The sequence below is a fragment of the Coregonus clupeaformis genome, chromosome 24, assembly GCF_020615455.1.
Source record: "Coregonus clupeaformis isolate EN_2021a chromosome 24, ASM2061545v1, whole genome shotgun sequence".
Taxonomy (NCBI): Eukaryota; Metazoa; Chordata; class Actinopteri; order Salmoniformes; family Salmonidae; genus Coregonus; species Coregonus clupeaformis.
Window position 1 is genome coordinate 36,682,001 of NC_059215.1, and position 16,014 is coordinate 36,698,014.

Genomic DNA, 16,014 nt, shown 5'->3' on the forward strand with positions numbered 1-16,014 from the left:
CCAGCCCTTTCCTGCCAAGTACACATGTGTGTTTCATAAAGTGACAAACATCAAACTGCCCCAACAAAATTCACAATGAAGGTAACAGACTCCATCTGCTAGTCATGTCAAACGGGCAATGTCCTCATGAGTCATGACCAAACTTTCTTGTGTCAGATTACATTAAAATATGAAAGGCTGCCCATTATTTGGTGGAGAGAATAGTCAAATTCCAAATGAATTGGTCCTCTTACCAAAGGAAAGCTCTAATATGACCTATGGCAGGCAAATTCAAATCTGTACCTTGAAACCAGCCCAGTTCCACTGCTGATTTACATTCTTCCCCTCTAAACAAGGACTGATTTAGACCTAGGAGTAGACACCACAAAACTCTGCAGTGGGTGCAATCAAATATCAGGTAGAGCAGAAAACCAGCAATACTCAGTCTGGACCTCCAGGCTCGGATTTGAACACCACTGACCTATAGTCCTGGAGACCCATAGCCATGCTGACTAGGCTAGGAGATCCACAATGTTAGCTAATAAATCATTGGCTAGTCTGATCATTAAATCAAATCAAATCAAATTTTATTGGTCACATGCGCCGAATACAACAAGTGCAGACATTACAGTGAAATGCTTACTTACAGCCCTTAACCAACAGTGCGTTTATTTTAAACAAAAAAAGTAAGAATAAAACAACAACAAAAAAAAGTGTTGAGAAAAACAAAGAGCAGAAGTAAAATAAAGTGACAGTAGGGAGGCTATATATACAGGGGGGTAACGGTGCAGAGTCAATGTGCGGGGGCACCGGCTAGCTGTGTTCCAGATGAGCGATAGTCGTTGATACATAGCTAGTGTAAAGCATACCAGGCTAACCTGTGCTTGGCGATATCTACTAACCTGTGCTTGGCGATATCCTACTTTCTTCGTTCTCAATTCAGAAGAAAATTGTATCTTGTAAATGTGTGTCCAGTTGCAAGTGGTTCTCGAAAAACCAGAGAAAATTCAGAAAAATATTAAATCCACATTTTGCACTGAGTGTATAGTTCCCTCACCATTTTAGCTACCAGAGTGCATTTCACAACATCTTTGCAGGAAGTAGTCGTTTCTATGCGACGTGGCCGCGTTTAGAAGTAGATGGCAGCACATCACAGTGCGACCAAAACAAAGATAGATACCCATTCAAGAGGTATTTTTAATTCGATTCAAAACGTGAATTTAATATCTTTCTGAATATTCTCTGGTTTTTGGAGAACCACTAGCCCTTATTCATGACTCCAATTCCATTGCATTACATTGAGCCATTGGACATCCCCTTTAGCCTTGTGACAGAAATGCTCTGACGCTGCCCGACACTGCCCAAATGCTCTGTCTAAACGCAAATACGCCTGGCATGCGATACAACTTTGGAAACACTTGGAACTTAACTTTCATATAAGCAAGAATACATTTTTTTAAATATACACTACCGTTCAAACGTTTTGGGTCACTTAGAAATGTCCTTGTTTTTGAAAGAAAAGCAATTTTTTTGTCCATTAAAATATCAAATTGATCAGAAATACAGTGTAGACATTGTTAATGTTGTAAATGGCTATTGTATCTGGAAACAGCTGATTTTTAATGGAATATCTACATAAGCGTACAGAGGCCCATTATCAGCAACCATCAGTCCTGTGTTCCAATGGCACGTTGTGTTTGCTAATCCAAGTTTATAATTTAAAAAAAGGCTAATTGATCATTAGAAAACCCTTTTGCAATTATGTTAGCACAGCTGAAAACTGTTGTGCTGATTAAAGAAGCAATAAAACTGGCCTTGAGACTAGTTTTAGCATGGCTACCACTACGTTACCTGGGGCGGCAGGTAACGTAGTGGTTAAGAGCGTTGTGCCAGTAACCGAAAGGTCGCTGGTTCTAATCCCCGAGCCGACTAGGTGAAAAATCTGTCGATGTGCCCTTGAGCAAGGCACTTAACCCTAATTGCTCCTGTAAGTCGCTCTGGATAAGAGCGTCTGCTAAATGACCAATTTATTTATTATTTATTTATTTATTTAGTTGAGTATCTGGAGCATCAGCAATTGTGGGTTCGATTACAGAATCAAAATGGCCAGAAACCAAAAATGTTCTTCTGAAACGCGTCAGTCTATTCTTGTTCTGAGAAATGAAGGCTATTCCAAGCAAGAAATTGCCAAGAAACTGAAGATCTCGTACAACGCGGTGTACAACTCCCTTCACAGAACAGCGTAAACTGGCTCTAACCAGAATAGAAAGAGAAGTGGGAGGCCACGGTGCACAACTGAGCAAGAGGACAAATACATTAGAGTGTCTAGTTTGAGAAACAGACGCCTCACAGGTCCTCAACTGGCATCTTCATTACATAGCACCTGCAAATCACCAGTCTCAACGTCAACAGTGAAGAGACGACGTCGGGATGCTGACCTTCTAGGCAGATTTGCAAAGAAAAATCCATATCTCAGACTGGCCAATAAAAAGAAAAGATTAAGATGGGCAAAAGAACACAGACACTGGACAGAGGAAGATTGAAAAAAAAGTGTTATGGACAGGCGAATCGAAGTTTGAGGTGTTCGGATCACAAAGAAGAACATTTGTGAGACACAGACCAAATGAAAAGATGCTGGAGGAGTGCTTGATGCCATCTGTCAAGCATGGTGGAGGCAATGTGATGTTCTGGGGGTGCTTTGGTGGTGGTAAAGTGGGAGATTTGTACAGGGTAAAAGGGATCTTGAAGAAGGAAGGCAATCACTCCATTTTGCAACGCCATGCCATACCCTGTGGGCGGCGCTTGATTGGAGCCAATTTCCTCCTACAACAGGACAATGACCCAAAGCACAGCTCCAAACTATGCAATAACTATTTAGGGAAGAAGCAGTCAGCTGGTATTCTGTCTATAATGGAGTGGCCAGCACAGTCACCGTATCTCAACCCAATTGAGCAGTTGTGGGAGGAGCTTGACCCATCAAGCCAATCCCACTTGTGGGAGGTGCTTCAGGAAGCATGGGGTGAAATCTCTTCAGATTACCTCAACAAATTGACAACTAGGATGCCAAAGGTCTGCAAGGCTGTAATTGCTGCAAATGGAGGATTCTTTGACGAAAGCAAAGTTTGAAGGACACAATTATTATTTCTATTAAAAATCATTATTTCTAACCTTGTCAATGACTATATTTCCTATGCATTTTGCTATATTTCCTATTCAAACTCATTTCATCTATGTTTTCATGGAAAACAAGGACATTTCTAAGTGATACCAAACTTTTGAACGCAGTTTAGGAAAGTTGCACCTGGCTGTATTTTGAGAAACGCATGCAATCTAGACGGAAATTTAGAATTGAATGGTCCAATGGAAATGCGACTGCAAAGTGAGTGGATGTGTCATAGCGAGGCAGTGTGTGAAAACAGCCAGGTGCTACTTTGCTAAACTGCACACAGTAAGTGTATATTTTATATTTGAAAGATGATTTATTGCTTATATGATAGTTAAGTTCCAAAGGTTTCCAAAACCTTACCGCTAGCGAGGATTAATAACTTTTCTAAATGTTAAAACAGAGTGTCAGAACATCGCGACACTTCCTTGAATGCTTGCAAAACAGACCTTGATGGGGTTTGAGAAGTCAATGAGAGACATGACCTAAAACTAATTTTTTGGTCCAAAAATCTATCAGCCACTCAGAATCTTTATCAGACAGAATTTTTCCCCTGCCAAAATTACACCAACAAAACAGAAAAAAACAGATGAGGATGCTTTGTAATGTTTCTAAAACAATAAATGTATTACTAGTAAGAAGTCATGTAGTATATTGTTTAATGTGACCTGAGTCTTTTAACCAAAATATCACAGATGAGACAAACATTTTCACCTGCCCCTTTAATTGCGGAGGTTACCGTGGTAACGCGCCTCAAGTCATGTCTGTGACATTGAGTCTGACTATAATAATAATAATATAATATGCCATCTAGCAGACGCTTTTATCCAAAGCGACTTACAGTCATGTGCGCATACATTTTTACGTATGGGTGGTCCCGGGGATCGAACCCACTACCCTAGCGTTACAAGCGCCATGCTCTACCAATTGAGCTACAGAGGACCACTAGTAGCCACATTGTCTTCTCTTCCCTAGCAGTTGAAACTCGAACATTGAAAAACAAAACAATGAAAATAGCCAAGAAACACAAGGACAAAGTCTCAGTAGATTATCGTTTCAAGTAAATTAGACCAACTGTTATGCCTGTGCGTAGCGCTTCAACAACTGCGGCCCCTCATGATGAATTCAGCGTTTTTGTGACCCCAACCCCTGGGCTATAGGATTCGTAGTTGTTTGACCGTGCGATTAATTTACCAGCTATGAAACAAAATGGCAGAAATACTTTCAAAACAGATACTACAGCATTTATTTTGCTATAAATGAGATATTTGACTATTTTTATTCACAAATGCAAGTGACATGTTCGCACTGTGGCGCCCTGACCACCTGCCAATGTGGCTGGTGAAATACACATCTTACCAGCCAATGCCAAAATCTACCCGCATTTGGCGGGTGTTAATTTTATGCCCTGATGAGAGAAGTGAAAAATTATTTCTTAGTTGTAAATTCTCTAAATCTAAATGGCACATCCTAATAGTACAAGTGGAACAGCGCCGGGAAGATGGCTGCCGTTTTACAGCCCTCTAACCAATTGTACTATTGTGTGTGTTTTTCCGCGTTATTTGTAATTTATTTTGTACATAATGTTTCTGCCATCGTCTCTTATAACCAAAAAGAGCTTCTGGATATCAGGACAGCGATTACTCACCTCGCATTGGACGAAGATTTTTTCTTCAACGAGGCGGTCGCGAAGGATATCCTACAGACACCCGACAAGGCCCAGATCCCCGTCATTCGCGTGAGGAAGAGACGGAGATATCGCGGACGCAGATCCGGGTGCCTTGTAAGATCCGACGGCGAGCGAGTAAACTGCCTCTCCCATCAATCCTACTAGCCAACGTTCAATCTTTTGAGAATAAAATGGACGAGTTAAGATTACGGTTATCCTACCAACGGGACATTAAAAACTGTAATATCTTATGTTTCACGGAGTCGTGGCTGAACGACAACAATGATAACATTCAGCTAGCAGGCTATACGCTACATCGGCAGGACAGAACGTCTGACTCTGGTAAGACAAGGGCGGCGGTCTGTGTATATTTGTAAACAACAGCTGGTGCACAAAATCAAATACTAAGGAAGTCTCGAGGTTTTGCTCGCCTGAGGTAGAGTATCTTATGATAAGCTGTAGACCACACTATTTACCAAGAGAGTTTTCATCTATATTTTTCATAGCTGTCTATTTACCACCACAAACCAATGCTGGCATTAAGATTGCTCTGAATGAGTTGTACAAGGCCATTAATCAACAGGAAAACGCTCATCCAGATGCAGCGCTCCTAGTGGCCGGGGACTTTAATGCAGGGAAACTTAAATCCGTTCTACCTAATTTCTACCAGCATGTTAAATGTGCAACCAGAGGGAAAAAAAACTCTAGACCACCTTTACTCCACACACAGAGACGCATACAAAGCTCTCCCTCGCCCTCCATTTGGCAAATCTGACCATAACTCTATCCTCCTGATTCCTGCTTATAAGCAAAAACTGAAGCAGGAAGCACCAGTGATTCGGTTAATAAAAAAGTGGTCAGATGACGCAGATGCTAAGCTACAGGACTGTTTTGCTAGCACAGACTGGAACATGTTCCGGGATTCTTCAGACAGCATTGAGGAGTACACCACATCAGTCACTGGCTTCATCAATAAGTGCATCGATGATGTCGTCCCCACAGTGACCGTACGTACATACCCCAACCAGAAGCCATGGATTACAGGAAACATCCGCACTGAGCTAAAGGGGTAGAGCTGCCGCTTTCAAGGAACGGGACTCTAACCCGGACGCTTATAAGAAATCCCGCTATGACCTCCGACGAACCATCAAACAGGCAAAGAGTCAATACAGGTCTAAGATTGAATCATACTACACTGGCTCTGACGCTCGTCGGATGTGGCAGGGCTTGAAAACTATTACAGACTACAAAGGGAAGCACAGCCGCGAGCTGCCCAGTGACACAAGCCTACCAGACGAGCTAAACCACTTCTATGCTCGCTCGAGGCAAGCAACACTGAAGCATGCATGAGAGCACCAGCTGTTCCGGATGACTATGTGATCACGCTCTCCGTAGCCGATGTGAGTAAGACTTTTAAGCAGGTCAACATTCACAAGGCCGCAGGGCCAGACGGATTACCAGGACGTGTACTCCGAGCATGTGCTGACCAACTGGCAAGTGTCTTCACTGACATTTTCAACATGTCCCTGACTGAGTCTGTAATACCAACATGTTTCAAGCAGACCACCATAGTCCCCGTGCCCAAGAACTCTAAGATAACCTGCCTAAATGACTACCGACCCGTAGCACTGACGTCTGTAGCTGGTCATGGCTCACATCAACAGCATAATCCCAGAAACCCTAGACCCACTCCAATTTGCATACCGCCCCAACAGATCCACAGATGATGCAATCTCTATCGCACTCCATACTGCCCTTTCCCACCTGGACAAGAGGAACACCTACGTGAGAATGCTATTCATTGACTACAGCTCAGCATTCAACACCATAGTGCCCTCTAAGCTCATCACTAAGCTAAGGATCCTGGGACTAAACACCTCCCTCTGCAACTGGATCCTGGACTTCCTGACGGGCCGCCCCCAGGTGGTAAGGGTAGGTAACAACACATCTGCCACACTGATCCTCAACACGGGGGCCCCTCAGGGGTGCGTGCTCAGTCCCCTCCTGTACTCTGTTCACCCATGACTGCATGGCCAGGCACGACTCCAACACCATCATTAAGTTTGCCGACGACACAACAGTGGTAGGCCTGATCACCGACAACGATGAGACAGCCTATAGGGAGGAGGTCAGAGATCTGGCCGTGTGGTGCCAGGACAACAACCTCTCCCTCAACGTGACCAAGACAAAGGAGATGATTGTGGACTACAGGAAAAAAAGAGGACTGAGCACGCCCCCATTCTCATCGACGGGGCTGTAGTGGAACAGGTTGAGAGCTTCAAGTTCCTTGGTGTCCACATCACCAACGAACTATCATGGTCCAAACACACCAAGACAGTCGTGAAGAGGGCACGACAAAGCCTATTCCCCCTCAGGAGACTAAAAAGATTTGGCATGGGTCCTCAGATCCTCAAAAAATTCAACAGCTGCACCATCGAGAGCATCCTGACTGGTTGCATCACCGCCTGGTATGGCAACTGCTTGGCCTCTGACCGCAAGGCACTACAGAGGGTAGTGCGTACGGCCCAGTACATCACTGGGGCAAAGCTCTCTGCCATTCAGGACCTCTATACCAGGCGGTGTCAGAGGAAGGCCCTCAAAATTGTCAAAGACTCCAGCCACCCTAGTCATAGACTGTTCTCTCTGCTACCGCACGGCAAGCGGTACCGGAGTGCCAAGTCTAGGTCCAAAAGACTTCTCAACAGCTTCTACCCCCAAGCCATAAGACTCCTGAACAGCTAATCATGGCTACCCGGACTATTTGCACTGCCCCCCCACCCCATCCTTTTTACGCTGCTGCTACTCTGTTAAGTATTTATGCATAGTCACTTTAACTCTACCCACATGTACATATTACCTCAACTACCTCAACTAGCCGGTGCCCCCGCACATTGACTCTGCAACGGTACCCCCCTGTATATATAGCCTCCCTACTGTCACTTTATTTTACTGTATATATAGCCTCCCTACTGTCACTTTATTTTACTTCTGCTCTTTTTCTCTCAACACTTTTTTTGTTGTTGTTTTATTCTTACTTTTTTTGTTTAAAATAAATGCACTGTTGGTTAAGGGCTGTAAGTAAGCATTTCACTGTAATGTCTGCACCTGTTGTATTCGGCGCATGTGACCAATAAAATTTGATTTGATTTGAAATTCCAGTCAATGTCTTAAGTAGTTGAACATGTTATTACTCCAACCTTGTGAAAATGACAAACTGACACGTTAAAATTTTTGTAAAAAAACAACAACTTTATATCGAAGGAGTGCCTTTCAATTGACGGCCTGCATATGCACAGTTCGGTGCGAGACAACCGTTAGACCCAATGAAGTCTTTCTGCGCATGAGCTTAGCTAGCCAACGTCGCCATAGAGCTCGCCAGCTTGTAGTCCGAAAACCTGTAAATTAGGTAACTCCGGTTCGTTCAGCCATTCTTATGACGAAAATAAAATGAGGAAAGAATAGGGTTTGGGATAAATGCCGAAAATAAGGTCTGAGGTTAAGACAAGCTTAGATCTTACACGTTTTGTTTTATGAGATAATATCAGTCAATTAACATGACCTTTATGAATTATGAAGCCTTTGTGCTTTTTTAAATTATATAAATACTTCAAAATTCACAGAAAGTGACGTTAGCTGATGAAGATGATCCCATAGAACAAAAAGTATAAGATCTCCTAAACCTGTTTACCACAAACCTTATTTTTGGCGTTTATCCAAAAACGCCATTAATTTCCACATAAGCTTTGTCCAACCTACAAAAAGACGGAAATACTATTTATTTCTATGTCATTGCCTACAAGTGTGATTGGGGATTTCTATTGGAGAAGCACTTTCTGGCTATCTACATACTGTACTGTCAGATGGAACAATGAACCAGATATTTCACCGGAATAAATAAATAAATGTGAAGCATCCAGTTGGCCCTTCCACTCACTATATGGTGACGAGAGGAAGCCCAGTGGCCAGCAGTGGGAGCCAAGTGGCCGACATGCTGCTAATTTACTCAATGAAACATGATCTCAATACAGTTTTTTGTTTCCTAAACTAACATCTGTTACGAACAGAGTGGACAAAGTTTTGTAGACTTTACCCTTTGCCAAAGTTTCAACAAAAATGATTTTTAAGGAATTCAAGGGCGTATTGAGTTATTGCAAACATGCACTTCACAAAGTAGGCGTTCCCTAACGGAAATATGCAAATACTGCTAGAACGTGCCAATAGGAACTCGCGCTTGGCTCTGCCCACCTCCTTGCTTGTTTTGCCTACTATGATTCATTTTTTTATTTTTATTTCACCTTTATTTAACCAGGTAAACCAGTTGAGAACAAGTTCTCATTTACAACTGCGACCTGGCCAAGATAAAGCATAGCAGTGCGATAAAAACAAACACAGAGTTACATATGGGGTAAAACAAAACAAAGTCAAAAATACAACAGAAATACATATAATATACAGTGTGCAAATTTAGCAAGTTATGGAGGTAGGCAATAAAATAGGCTATAGTGCAAAATAATTACAATTAGTATTAACACTGGAATGATAGATGTGCAAGAGATGATGTGCAAATAGAGATACTGGGGTACAAATGAGCAAAATAGATAACAATATAGGGATGAGGTAGTTGGGCGGGCTAATTTCAGATGGGCTGTGTACAGGTGCAGTGATCGGTAAGGTGCTCTGACAACTGATGCTCTGACAACTGATGCTTAAAGTCATTTGCACCCATTGGAAACGACAGGTTAGTTGGGTTGGGTTAGTTATAAAAAAAATATTTGGTAGTGTCTTTGACGAAGGCAAAGACAGTACAGTAGTCCCGTGTAGCTCAGTTGGTAGAGCATTGGCGCTTGCAACGCCAGGGTTGTGGGTTCGATTCCCACGGGGGACCAGTATAAAAAATAATAATGTATGCCCTCACTAACTGTAAGTTGCTCTGGATAAGAGCGTCTGCTAAATGACTAAAATGTAAAATAGGCCAAAACTGCTTCTCCAATAGAAAGCCCCCATCACACTTGTAGGCGATGTCATGTTTCTCCACATTAATTTAGCTAGCCAACGTCGCCATGACATCGCCTGCAAGTGTGATGGGGGATTTCTATTGGAGATGCAGTTTTAGACTCAAATTAAAACGTGTCAGTTTGTCTCTTTCACGAGGTTGGGGTAATAACATGTTCAACTAATTAAGACATTGGCTCGAATCTACGTTGCGTCTTCAGATTGAGAAAATGAACTAAGGGAGAATTTTTCACTTCTCTCATTGACTCCTCACACCCCGGATTGGTCTTTCGCAAGCCGTTCACGGAAGTCTCGCGATTTAGAAACTCTGCGCCTTCGTCTTCGAGCAAGCTAATGTTTAACTAGCTACTACACATAAAATATTATCACGTAACGTTAGCTAGCTAACGTACAAAGTGCTATCTATTGCTTGAGACCACATGTCTCGATATTATATGGGATGTTGTTTTTGAGCCTCAATGTGATGGCTAGCTAGATTCGTCATAATTACATTTTTGGGTAAAGTTTGCTAGCTGGCAGGCTAGCCAACAACGTGCTAGCTGGCCATTTCGTAGCTATGAAAGCAATAAAACTGACGTTACTCACTTGTCCTCCAATGGTGACATCAAAGAACACAATCGGGTTGTTGGGATTAGAAGGCTGAACATTCATTGTTATTTATTTTCAAGCACAAGGAAAACAATACGTCAAACTATTCAGTGGTTAGCCGAAAGCATGTCATTAGCGAACTAATTCAAAAAGAATTGCGGCTCCTAAATCTACGGTAGCCGCGGGTGGACATTTACTACGGCTCACTTCCATGGACAAACATTACCGAATGCCCCCACTCAAGCAAAACATGACTTGTGTTATCGCGTCCTGATTAATAGAGTATATAAACTACCCATAACTCTTCTATTTGTTTATCACCAGAGTACATAAATGAAAAAGCACATTGTCAGAAATAAGTCATTGCTGAAGGTTTTATTTGTCTCAATAAAATATTACAAGCTCAAAATTCCACACAAAGCAAAGCATGCTCTACTTGAAAAAATTAACAGAACAAAAGAGTGACTGCAATTAATATTCTATGGCCATCCTAAAGGACCATCATAAGGGGTTTATGAGGAGCAAAAACAGCAGGAGCTGCCAGACTGCATAGCCAATCTCCTATGTGAAGTAATGAGGTTTCTTTACATTGATGCCATACTCGGACAGGGCAGGGGAGAGGTCCTCCATGGTCAATGTGTACTTCTTGTCCTGCTTTGGGAGAGAAGAGGTGGGAGGACAAAGTGAGAAACCAATCAAAAATAAATGTATACATATGCATGAATAATTCTGTGCAACTCATATAAACAGTTAATGTGTTAATTCACTGAGATGTATAGCCTATGTTATGTTTCAGTACCATCAGAAATGCACCAACCTTTGTCTTGTTCCTGGAGCTCCCCGAGGCAGTGCCCTTCATTTTACAATGCTGCAGGGCATCGTTAGCAATGTCTGAGATGAACTTCTGAGCTGCTAGGGAGACCAAACGGATTCTGAAAACGATGGGCATATATAATGTTTACGTTTGGCTCGTTAGCAATGTCTGAGATGAACTTCTGAGCTGCTAGGGAGACCAAAAGGATTCTGAAAACGATGGGCATATATAATGTTTATGTTTGGCGCTCAAGTGAGTTGATATTGAATTGGTATAAAGCTGAAAGAGATGGAGAGGACTCTTTGCAGGTAAAGAGGTAAACAATATGATGCATGCTTACATTCGCGGATCAGACGCCTCAAAGCCAGCCCGGTTGAGATAGTAGCCTGTCACTGCATCAGGGATCTGGCAAACAAATGGTAGAGGTTGGACTGAAGTCATTGTGATGTGTTTTGGTAAGGTATTCTGTACCCTAGCATCCCCACAGTTGATACCGGAGTCCATTTACATGCTAAATTAATCAGAGGCTTCTTATAACTACATAACCCAAATATGCAATATGTACAGTGCATTCGGAAAGTATTCAGACCCCTTGACTTTTTCCACATTCTGTTTAGTTACAGCCTTATTCTAAAATGGATAAAATTGTTTTTTTCCCCTAATCAGTCTACACACAATACCCCATAATGACAAAGCAAAAACCGTTTTTTTGAAATCTTAGCAAATGTATTAAAAATAAAAAACTGAAATATCACATTTACATACACTACCAGTCAAAGGTTTGGACACACCTACTCATTCAAGGGTTTTTCTTTATTTTTTACTATTTTTTACATTGTAGAATAATAGTAAAGATATCAAAACTATGAAATAACACATATGGAATCATGTAGTAACCAAAACAAGTGTTAAAACAAATCAAAATATATTTTATATTTGAGATTCTTCAAAGTAGCCACCCTTTGCCTTGATGACAGCTTTGCACACTCTTGGCCAGCTTCATGAGATAGTCACCTGGAATGCGTTTCAATTAACAGGTGTGCCTTGTTAAAAGTTAATTTGTGGAATTTCTTTCCTTCTTAATACGTTTGAGACAATCAGTTGTGTTGTGACAAGGTAGGGGGGGTATACAGAAGATGGCCCTATTTGGTAAAATACTAAGTCCATATTATGGCAAGAACAGCTCAAATAAGCAAAGAGAAACAACAGTCCATCATTATTTTAAGACATGAAGGTCAGTCAATCCAGAAAATGTCAAGAACTTTGGAAGTTTCTTCAAGTGCAGTCGCAAAAACCATCAAGCGCTATGATGAAACTGGCTCTCATGAGGCCCGCCACAGGAATGGAAGACCCAGAGTTACCTCTGCTGCAGATCAGTAGAGAGTTACCAGCCTCAGAAATTGCAGCCCAAATAAATGCTTAACAGAGTTCAAGTAACAGACACATCTCAACATCAACTGTTCAGAGGAGACTGTGTGAATCAGGCCTTCATGGTCAAATTGCTGCAAATAAACCACTACTAACGGAAACCAATAATAAGAAGAGACTTGCTTGGGCCAAGAAACACGAGCAATGGACATTAGACCCGTGGAAATTAGATTTTTGTTCTAACCGCCGTGTCTTTGTGAGACACTGTGTGGGTGAATGGATGATCTCCGCATGTGTATTTCCCACCGTAAAGCATGGAGGAGGAGCTGTTATGGTGTGGGGGTGCTTTGCTGGTGACACTGTCTGTGATTTATTTAGAATTCAAGGCACACTTAACCAGCATGGCTACCACAGCATTCTGCAGTGATACGCCATCCCATCTGGTTTGGGCTTAGTGGGACTATCATTAGTTTTTCAACAGGACAATGACCCAACCCACCTCCAGGCGGTGTAAGGGCTATTTGACCAAGAAGGAGAGTGATGGAGTGCTGCATCAGATGACCTGGCCTCCACAATCCCCCGACCTCAACCAAATTGAGATGGTTTGGGATGAGTCGGACCGCAGAGTGAAAGAAAAGCAGCCAACAAGTGCTCAGCATATGTGGGAACTCCTACAAGACTGTTGGAAAAGCATTCCAGGTGAAGCTAGTTGAGAGAATGCCATGAGTGTGCATTCTCAAAACCTATAAAATATCAAATATAAAATATTTTGATTTGTTTAACACTTGTTTTGGTTACTACATGATTCAATGTGTTATTTCATAGTTTTGATGTCTTCATTATTATTCTACAATGTAGAAAATAGTCAAAATAAAGAAAAACCCTAGAATGAGTAGCTGTGTCCAAACTTTTGACTGGTACTGTAAGTATTCAGACCCTTTACTCAGTACTTTGTTGAAGCACCTTTGGCAGCGATTACAGCCTCAAGTCTTCTTGGATATGACGCTACAAGCTTGGCACACCTGTATTTGGGGGGTTTCTCCCATTCTTCTCTGCAGATCCTCTCAAGCTCTGTCAGGTTGGATGGGGAGCGTCGCTGCACAGCTATTGTAAGGTCTCTCCAGAGATGTTAGATCGGGTTCAAGTCCGGGCTCTGGCCGGGCCACTCAAGGACATTCAGAGACTTGTCCCGAAGCCACTCCTGCGTTGTCTTGGCTGTGTGCTTAGGGTCGTTGTCCTGTTGGAAGGTGAACCTTCGCCCCAGTCTGAGGTCCTGAGCGCTCTGGAGCAGGTTTTCATCAAGGATCTCTCTGTACTTTGCTTTGTTCATATTTTCCTCGATCCTGACTAGTCTCCCAGTCCCTGCCGCTGAAAAACAAACCCACAACATGATGCTGCCACCACCAAGCTTCACCGTAGGGATGGTGCCAGGTTTCCTCCAGACGTGATGCTTGGCATTCAGCCCAAATAGTTTAATCTTGGTTTCATCAGACCAGAGAATCTTGTTTCTCATAGTCAGTCCTTTAGGTGCCTTTTGGCAAACTCAAAGCGGCTGTCATGTGCCTTTTACTGAGGAGTGGCTTCCGTCTGGCCACTCTACCATAAAGGCCTGATTGGTGGAGGGCTGCAGAGATGGTTGTCCTTCTGGAATGTTGTCCCATATCCACAAAGGAACTCTAGAGCTCTGTCAGAGTGACCATCTGGTTCTTGGTCACCTCCCTGACCAAGGCCCTTCTCCCCCTATTGCTCAGTTTGGCCGGGCGTCCAGCTCTAGGAAGAGTCTTGCTGGTTCCAAACTTCTTCCATTTAAGAATGATGGAGGCCACTGTATTCTTGGGGACTGTCAATGCTGCAGAAATGTTTTTCCCAGACCTTCCCCAGATCTGTGCCTCGACACAATCCTGTCTCGGAGCTCTACGGAAAATTCCTTCTACCTCATGGCTTGGTTTTTGCTCTGACATGCACTGTCAACTGTGGGACCTTATATAGACAGGTGTGTGCCTTTCCAAATCATGTCCAATCATTTGAATTCAGCACAGGTGGACTCCAATCAAGTTGTAGAAACATCTCAAGGATGATCAATGGAAACAGGATGCACATGAGCTCAATTTCGAGTCTCATAGCAAAGGGTCTGAATACTTATGTAAATAAGGAAAACCCTGTTTTCGCTTTGTCATTATGGGGTATTGTGTGTAGATTGAGGCCTTTAAAAAAATGTAATCCATTTTAGAATAAGGCTTTAACGCAACAAAATGTGTTAACGATAATAATGTGGTCCTCTGTAGCTCAGCTGGTAGAGCACGGCCCTTGTAACGCCAAGGTAGTGGGTTCGATCCCCGGGACCACCCATACACAAAAAATAATAATGTATGCACGCATGACTGTAAGTCGCTTTGGATAAAAGCGTCTGCTAAATGGCATATTATTATTATTATTAACGGTCAAGGGGTCTGAATACGTTCCGAATGCACTGTATATAAGTCAATCGACATCAGCCTAGGTATGTGAAAAAAGTTATCTACATGTCTTCTCGTGAACTAACGTTACGACTTTAAAAAGGGGTTTGACTCACTGTAGGAGTGTAGTCCTCCAACTGCATGAGAAAGTCAGCCAGTGGTGTGGTGGAGATTACAGGCTTCACGTCGCCGTTGGCAATGCCACTGGGCACATAGACCCCGTTGGACACGGATGTGTCAGATGATGGTGTGGCCATGGCAGCCGAGGTTGGGGCTGAAACAAAAAATAAATAATTACATGGTTTAATATTTTCCTAAATGTAGCTGAGATGTTGATAGCCAAGGTCCAGCTCTGGGCTAAGCTGTTGACTGTTTCACAAAGCAGCCAGCAATGAACGTGCTAGATCTAAGATGGTTTTCAAGTTCTGTATAGTGCTATATGGTGTGTGGGCTACTGTACTTGAATAATTTCAAAGGTTCTGAGTCACTTTTGACCTAGTTAGCTTAACTAGTAGATAGCAGACCATTCATCTGTTGTGTAACCGTCTCTAAAGCTGTTTATAACCTCAAAATGTGTGTAAATACTTACCATTACTTATGGCAACCGAGGGGATGCTGCTGACATTAGTTGCTGCATTGTTGTTAGTGATGCAATTACTGGATGTCGAGGAAATGGAAGAAGAGCCCCCTGGTATGACTGGCTGTGGAGTATCAACGTTCATAATTGTTGCTGGCTGCACCGCAGGTCGCTTGTTAAAATAGCCAAAGTCAAAATATTAAGTTAGCTAGCTAGCTATAGTGAAGGGGTTAAATTAACTGCCAAAAATACCCTTTTACGACAGTGTATGGGTAAATAGCGAAAAATAAAGATCATTCGTCCACTATGATCGTGTTAGCTTGCAAAAATGTATTTTCACGCCTTCCGTGTGCATCGATTTCAATGTCCGGCTTTCAAACATGTCTT

General features: G+C 42.5%; 2 protein-coding genes across 3 annotated transcripts in view; both read right to left on the minus strand.

Moving 5' to 3' along the window:
* ppih (peptidylprolyl isomerase H (cyclophilin H)) overlaps positions 1–10,607 on the minus strand; it is a 40,992-nt gene extending 30,385 nt beyond the window's left edge. The window contains exon 1 of the mRNA XM_041846054.2: positions 10,410–10,607. Coding sequence (XP_041701988.1) covers positions 10,410–10,475 — 66 coding nt within the window. The 5' untranslated portion in view covers positions 10,476–10,607. The remainder of the gene's footprint in view (positions 1–10,409) is intronic.
* A 161-nt stretch (positions 10,608–10,768) lies between these two features.
* On the minus strand, positions 10,769–15,991 carry taf10 (TAF10 RNA polymerase II, TATA box binding protein (TBP)-associated factor). Of its 2 annotated transcripts, none has more exons than XM_041846053.1 (5): positions 15,640–15,991; positions 15,167–15,324; positions 11,567–11,631; positions 11,230–11,344; positions 10,769–11,063 (listed from the first exon to the last, which is right to left on the minus strand). In XM_041846053.1, exons 1-5 carry the CDS (start codon positions 15,770–15,772, stop codon positions 10,974–10,976), a joined length of 561 nt encoding a protein of 186 aa, XP_041701987.1. In that variant the 5' UTR covers positions 15,773–15,991; the 3' UTR covers positions 10,769–10,973. The 2 variants fall into 2 exon arrangements, with proteins under 2 accessions (XP_041701987.1, XP_041701986.1); XM_041846052.1 differs by having other exon boundaries at positions 10,769–11,066.
* Between the last annotated feature and the right edge of the window lie 23 nt (positions 15,992–16,014).